General features: G+C 50.3%; 1 protein-coding gene across 1 annotated transcript; it reads left to right on the top strand.

Annotated features, from left to right (window-relative positions):
* Window positions 1–493: 493 nt before the first annotated feature.
* On the top strand, window positions 494–2634 carry LOC135976944 (uncharacterized). The gene is made up of 2 exons (XM_065574901.1): window positions 494–1070; window positions 2065–2634. The coding sequence occupies exons 1-2, from the start codon at window positions 494–496 to the stop codon at window positions 2538–2540; spliced, it is 1053 nt and encodes a 350-aa protein (XP_065430973.1). The 3' UTR covers window positions 2541–2634.
* Window positions 2635–7360: the final 4726 nt, after the last annotated feature.

The raw sequence follows: 7360 nt of genomic DNA, 5'->3' as shown, positions 1-7360 counted from the left end.
GTAGGCCCAATACAAAAGAGTGCATCTGGCCACCAGTACATCCTTGTGGTCGTGGATTATGTGACCCGGTACCATTATGGACTGCCTCTATCTCTAAGGCCTGGTCTACATTAGGCGTTTATGTCGAAGTTAGCGCTGTTAAATCGAATTAACCCTGCACCCGTCCACACTGCGATGCTATTTAGTTTGACATAGAGGTCTCTTTAATTCGACTTCTGTACTCCTCCCCGACGAGGGGAGTAGCGCTAAATTCGACATGGCCATGTCGAATTAGGCTAGGTGTGGATGGAAATCGACGCTAATAGCTCCGGGAGCTATCCCACAGTGCACCACTCTGTTGACGCTCTGGACAGCAGTGCGAGCTCGGATGCTCTGACCAGCCACACAGGAAAAGCCCCGGGAAAATTTGAATTTGAATTCCTTTTCCTGTCTGGCCAGTTTGAATCTCATTTCCTGTCTGGACATCGTGGCGAGCACAGCAGCACTGGCAACGATGCAGAGCTCTCCAGCAGTGATGGCCGTGCAGTCTGGGAATAGAAAGAGAGCCCCAGCATGGACTGATCGTGAAGTCTTGGATCTCATCGCTGTGTGGGGCGATGAGTCCGTGCTTTCCGAGCTGCGATCCAAAAGAAGGAATGCAAAGATCTACGAGAAGATCTCTAAAGACATGGCAGAGAGAGGATACAGCCGGGATGCAACGCAGTGCCGCGTGAAAATCAAGGAGCTGAGACAAGGCTACCAGAAGACCAAAGAGGCAAACGGACGCTCCGGATCCCATCCCCAGACATCCCGTTTCTACGAGGCACTGCATTCCATCCTCGGTGCTGCCGCCACCACTACCCCACCAGTGACCGTGGACTCTGAGGATGGGATACTGTCCACGGCCGGTTCCTCGGACATGTTAGGGGACGGGGAAGATGAGGAAGGAGATGAGGAGGGCGAGGCAGTCGGCAGCTCTCACAACGCTGATTTCCCCGACAGCCAGGATCTCTTCATCACCCTTACAGAGATCCCCTACGAAGCGTCCCCAGCCGTTACCCCGGACACAGAATCTGGTGAAGGATCAGCCAGTAAGTGTTGTAAACATCTAAACATTTATTTTTAACAAAACAGGAATATTAACAATTAAAAGAATGGGTTGTTCATGATTAGTGTGCCCTATGCGCTTAACGGTTTAGTCATGGGCAGTGCAAGTTTTGAAAAGAAATCTAGCAATGTCCGGTTTTCAGTGATTGTCCTGCACAAGCCGCTCTACTGTTTATTCCCTGCTACTGCAGCTACAGTAAAATGCGGTCTATGTGTCCGGGGATAGAGCAGTAATCCTCCTGGGACATCTCGATGAAGCTCTCCTGGAGGTAACTTGAAAGCCGTTGCATGAGGTTCTTGGGGAGAGCGGCCTTATTGGGTCCTCCGAAGTACGACACGTTGCCGCGCCAAGAGATTATCAAGTACTCGGGGATCATTGCTCTGCACAGCAGGGCGGCATACGGCCCTGGTCTTTGGAGGCTTTCCCGGAGCATTCTCTCTTTGTCGCTCTCGGAGATCCTCATCAGGGTGATGTCGGCCATGGTGACCTGCTTTTAATTAGGTAGGGGAATGTTAGTGTTGGGACTGCTTTCCCGTTCCTTTACAGAACTGTAACCGCTGGTTTGCAGCCACGCGGTGGAGGCGGGAGAGGGGCAGCCAAAAGGGATCGTTCCCGGGGACAGCCGCGAGGGGGTGGGACAGGGGCAGAGTTCCCGCTTGCCGGATTGCTGGCAGCAGGGACTGACATTGATTTAAATGTGAAATGAGGCCAGTGGTAATATAAAAGTTTTAAACTGCCACAAGTGTACGGCTTACCATGTCTGCCTGCAACAGAAATTCCGTTGTGCTGCCTCGCTTCTCAAATGTGCTGTTCAAGACCCCAGGCACTGAATGCGAAGGCCGAGAATTCGACCTTGTGCTGAGTGCGCATGTGAAAGGTGCTGTGCATGGTCTTGTTCACAGAGAAAGACTATGTTCTTTGTTCACAACTACATTTATCTTTCTGAGGAATTCACTCCCTTTTTCCCATTTCCACAGCCCCGTCTGCGACTGTCTCACAACCTAGCCTGGAATCACACTCCCAGAGGCTAGCGCGGATTAGGCGTAGGAAGAAGAGGACACGGGAGGACATGTTCTCTGAGCTTATGGCCTCTTCCCAAGCCCAGGCAGCACAGCAGACCCAGTGGCGGGAGAACTTGACCCGAATGCACCAAGCCAACATGGATCGGGAGGAGAGGTGGCGGCAGGAAGACCAGCAGGCGACTCAAACGCTGCTTGGACTACTGAGGGAGCAAACGGACACGCTCCGGCGCCTTGTGGATGTTCTGCAGGAACGGAGGCAGGAGGACAGAGCCCCGCTGCAGTCCATCTCTAACCGCCCTCCCCCGCCACCAAGTCCCATACCCACCTCACCCAAAGTGCAAAGAAGGAGAGGCGGCAGAGTCCCTGCTAAGTCTCACTCCACCCCTGCAGAGAGCTCTAGTAGCAGAAGGCTCTCATTTCCCAAAATTTGAAAAGTTCTTTCCTTCCCGCCTGACACAAGCCCCCGTCCAAGTTTCACCTCCCAATGCCATGTGTAGTTGATAATAAAAAATTCGTTTCTGTTAACTACTGTTTCAATCATGTTCTTTTGGAGGAGGAGGGGAAAGGGGGTTGGTAATTGGACAGGACAGTCTCCTTTGGCAGGGTACATAGTCGGGGGCAGGCACAGCAGCAGGGCACATACACAGTGCAGTGATGCAGTGACTAGTTGCCCCGGTTAGTCTGGGAGGTTGTTTTGATGTAATGTTGGGGGGGGGGGGGGGGGGTTGCTCTGTGACTTTGTGGCGGGGGAGGGCAGTTACAGATCTTAAGCGCCGGTCCTTAGGCAGGATGACAGAGCCACACAGCATGGGATCTGTAACCGTCCTCCCCCTGCCACAAAGTCAAATAGACCCCCCATACACACAGTCCCGATCAGGAGGGTTGACAGGCTCCGTTGAAACAAGCATCCCACCGCAGCGGAGCCTGTCAATCCTTGAGTTTAGAAGCTGCATTCGCATCACAACACTACACCCGCCCCGCACCACAGTCTGCGTCCCAGTTTTAAAAAATTCCCGCGAAAACAGTATTAAAGAAAACGGTGTGCTTTAACAAAGTAGAACTATTTTTATTTCGACACGTGTGTTGGAGGGGGGGTGAAGGGGGTATGTAACTGGATAGGATAGTCAACATTACCTGGGTAAAGAAACGGGGGCAGATTTAGCTTCTCAGTACACAAACTATAAAGTCACAGGTTACCCTGCTCACTCAGGAACTTTGCTTTCAAAGCCTCCCGGATGCACAGCGCTTCCCGCTGGTCTCTTCTAATCGCCCGGCTGTCTGGCTGTGAGTAATCACCAGCCAGGCTATTTTCCTCAACCTCCCACCCCGCCATAAAGGTCTCCCCCTTGCTCTCACAGAGATTGTGGAGCACACAGCAAGCTGCTATAACAATGGGGATATTGGTTTCGCTGAGATCACAGCGAGTCAGTAAGCTTCTCCATCTCCCCTTGAGACGGCCAAAAGCACACTCCACCACCATTCTGCACTTGCTCAGCCGGTAGTTGAAGAGTTCTTTTTCAGTGTCCAGGGCGCCAGTATAGGGCTTCATGAGCCAGGGCATTAGCGGGTAGGCTGGGTCCCCGAGGATGACTATAGGCATCTCCACATCCCCAACAGTTATTTTGTGGTCCGGGAAGTAAATACCTTGTTGCAGCCGTCTAAACAGACCAGAGTTCCTGAAAACACGAGCGTCATGAACCTTGCCCGGCCATCCCACGTAGATGTTGGTAAAACGTCCCCTGTGGTCCACCAGTGCTTGCAGCACCATGGAAAAGTAGCCCTTTCGGTTAATGTACTGGGTGGCCTGGTGGTCCGGTGCCAGGATAGGGATGTGAGTTCCATCTATGGCCCCACCGCAGTTTGGGAATCCCATCGCTGCGAAGCCATCTATGATCGCCTCCACGTTTCCCAGGGTCACTACCTTTGGCAGCAGTACATCAACGATTGCCTTGGCTACTTGCATCACAACAACCCCCACGGTAGATTTGCCCACCCCAAACTGGTTCGCGACTGACCGGTAGCTGTCTGGCGTTGCAAGCTTCCAGAGGGCTATGGCCACTCGCTTCTGTACACTCAGTGCAGCTCGCAACCGGGTGTCACTGCGCTTCAGGGCAGGGGACAGCAACTCACAAAGTTCCAGGAAAGTTCCCTTCCGCATGCGAAAGTTTCGCAGCCACTGGGATTCATCCCAGACCTGCAGCACTATGCGGTCCCACCACTCAGTGCTTGTTTCCCGTGCCCAGAATCGCCGTTCCACGGCATCAACATGACCCATTGCCACTGTGATGTCCTCGGCGCTGGGTCGCCTGCTTTCTGACAGGTCTGTGCTACTCTCAGACTTCAGGACATCACCGCGGTGCCGTAGCCTCCTCGCCTGACTTTTCTGCATCTGCCTCAGGGAAACCTTTATGATAAGCTGCGAGACGTTGAGAGCGGCCACAACTGCAGCGATGGTCGCAGCGGGCTCCATGCTCGGAGTACAGTGGCGTCCGCGCTGTCAATGACTGGAAAAGCGCGCGAACTGTTTTCCCGCCGGCGCTTTCAGGGAGGGAGGGCGGGAGTGATGGACGGATGACGACAGTTTCCCAAAAGCACCCTCGACTCATTTTGTTACCCAGAAGGCATTGCCGGCTACACCCAGAATTCCAATGGGCAGAGGGGACTGCGGGAACTGTGGGATAGCTGACCACAGTGCACCGCTTCGAATGTCGACGCTATCACCGTTAGTGTGGACGCACAAAGTCGAATTACTGTCCTTAGTGTGGACACACACGTTCGACTTTGCAATATCGATTACAAAAATTCGATGCAAGTAAAATCGAACTACTCTCGTAGTGTAGACAAGGCCTAAGATAGCCACTGAACTCATCAAGGTCTTCACCCGGGAAGGGATAGCCCATGAAATCTTAACAGATCAGGGGACAAATGTGACTTCCTGATTGATGGCTGACCTCTGCCATCTTTTAAGTATATGAGCACTCAGGACTGTACCAGCCCTGTAGACTACCAGCCTCTGGTCTGCAGACAAGAAACTACAGTTCAAAACAAAAACAATCATCCCTCTCGAGATATGAGAGCCACTGCAATAGATCAGGCAGGAATATTACCTAATTTCTTTAGTAGCATTCAGAAGAAAATAACTTAAGCGCCTCCAAAGAAGACACAATTCCCCGGCACAGTAGTGGCTCTTTTAACATGGATTGTGCTTATCAATGAGGTTGCACTCCTTTTCTAAACTACATCCCAATGATATACATTACATTACTATTGCCATTGATTTTCTTGAGGGAAGGAGCTGAGTTTTAGGCATTAATCATGAAAGGAGTTAACACCCCTCACGAAACCCATTATTTTGTAATGTTTTCATCAGAAGAAAACAACTTTTTACCAGCCAATTAAGATTCTTCAGTGTGAAAAGCCAACACAAGGTATTCTAAGGAACATTATAAACTTCCGAATAGTGGTGAATTCAGAAACCCAAATGACAAGTAAATAAGCTATAATTTATTTCATTAATATTAAGGTTGCACAGTTAGGCAGCTATAACCATAGCTTCTGAATACCTCACAAGCTTAATATATTTATCCTTACTCCACCACTATGAGATAGGGAAGTATTATTGTTATCCCCGTATTATACAGAGGGGCATGATTCAATGTACACCCAAATCAACGGGTTGAAATTTATTTATGTAGCCCTCCTTCCTACCTCAGGGACTCCAAATCAGGGAATGCAAAAAATTTCCCCACCCCCAAATCTCACTTGCAGATGATGTTTTCAAAGTCCAATAATAACGCATCTCTTATGAATAGCAATTGATTTACCTGACTTTTCAGCAGTTTACTATTTACAATTATAAGAAGTGTCATTGGGCCAAATATTTATTTAAACAACAAACAAAACATTATTCCCCTCTGTGACAGGGTTGTGGGGAACCCTGTCCTGTGCAGGGTGAGTGCACCCACCTCTTTTAGGGAAAAAGGGGAAGGAGGCATACGTATCTTACGTCTACATCCCTCCCAGCCTGAGTCCATATGCTTGCCCTTATCAACAGGGTAGTATGGCCTAATGGCCGGAGTCCATAAATTCGCCCTTGTCACTGGGCAGTAAGGCCTAGGTGCCAGTGTCCATGAATCCACCCCTTTTTGCAGAGCAGTAAGGCCCAATGGCCAGAGTCAGGAAAAATGCCCCTTCTTGCATGGCAGTAAGGCCTAGTGGCCCAAGTCAATAACCTAGTCCCTCCTTGCAGGGCAGTAAGATCTAGCGGACAATGTTGGACACAGGGGGATGGGTTTCAGGGGGGTCTGGGCCCTGTCTTTCCACCGGACCCCAACCCAGGGCCCTGGTAGTGGCTGTAGCACATGGGTAAAGGCTCCTACTTAAAGATGCTGTCTCAAGGCTTCGGCTCACTCACCGGTCCGCCATCGGATTCCCCTGGGCTGCTTCCTGCCATCATCCCTGCTGCTATGGTTTGGGCCTCCCTGTACCTCCAGGTTCTCTGGTTTGCTTCCAAATCCTGCGAGGCCTCAGGGGTTATAGACTCATAGACTTTAAGGTCATAAGGGACCATTATGATCTTCTAGTCTGACCTCCTGCACAACGCAGGCCACAGAATCTCACCCACCCACTCCTGTAACAAACCCCTGACCTATGTCTGAACTATTGAAGTCCTCAGCTTGTGGTTTAAAGACTTCAAGGTGCAGAGAATCCTCCAGCAAGTGACCTGCGCCCCATCCTGCAGAGGAAGGCAAAAAACCCCTTGGGCCTCTGCCAATCTGCCCTGGAGGAAAATTTCTTCCTGATCCCAAATATGGCAATCAGCTAAGCCCTGAGCATGTGGGCAAGACTCACCAGCCAGATACCCAGGAAAGAATTCTCTGTAGTAACTCAGATCCCATCCTATCCAGTGTCCCATCACCGGCCATTGACATATTTACCGCTAATAGTCAAAGATCAATTAATTGCCAAAATTAGGCTATCCCATCATACCATCCCCTCCATAAACTTATCAAGCTTAGTCTTGAAGCCAGATATGTTTTTTGCCTCCACTGCTCCCCTTGGAAGGCTATTCCAGAACTTCACTCCTCTCATGGTTAGAAACCTTCGTCTAATTTCAAGTCTAAACTTCCTGATGGGCAGTTTATATCCATTTGTTCTTGTGTCCATATTGGTACTGAGCTTAAATAATTCCTCTCCCTCCCTCGTATTTATCCCTCTGATATATTTATAGAGAACAATCATGTCTCCCCTC

This window comes from Chrysemys picta, chromosome 1 (genome assembly GCF_011386835.1).
Source record: "Chrysemys picta bellii isolate R12L10 chromosome 1, ASM1138683v2, whole genome shotgun sequence".
NCBI classification, from domain to species: Eukaryota; Metazoa; Chordata; order Testudines; family Emydidae; genus Chrysemys; species Chrysemys picta.
This window is presented reverse-complemented; position numbering and strand designations above follow the sequence as displayed.

What these genes read in the sequence shown, in the direction of transcription:
- LOC135976944 (XM_065574901.1), top strand. Translation starts at nt 494, where the DNA reads ATGCAGAGCTCTCCAGCAGTGATGGCCGTGCAGTCTGGGAATAGAAAG. An exon ending in ATCTGGTGAAGGATCAGCCA is followed by an intron (nt 1,071 to 2,064) that starts GTAAGTGTTGTA and finishes CCATTTCCACAG; the next exon opens with CCCCGTCTGCGACTGTCTCA.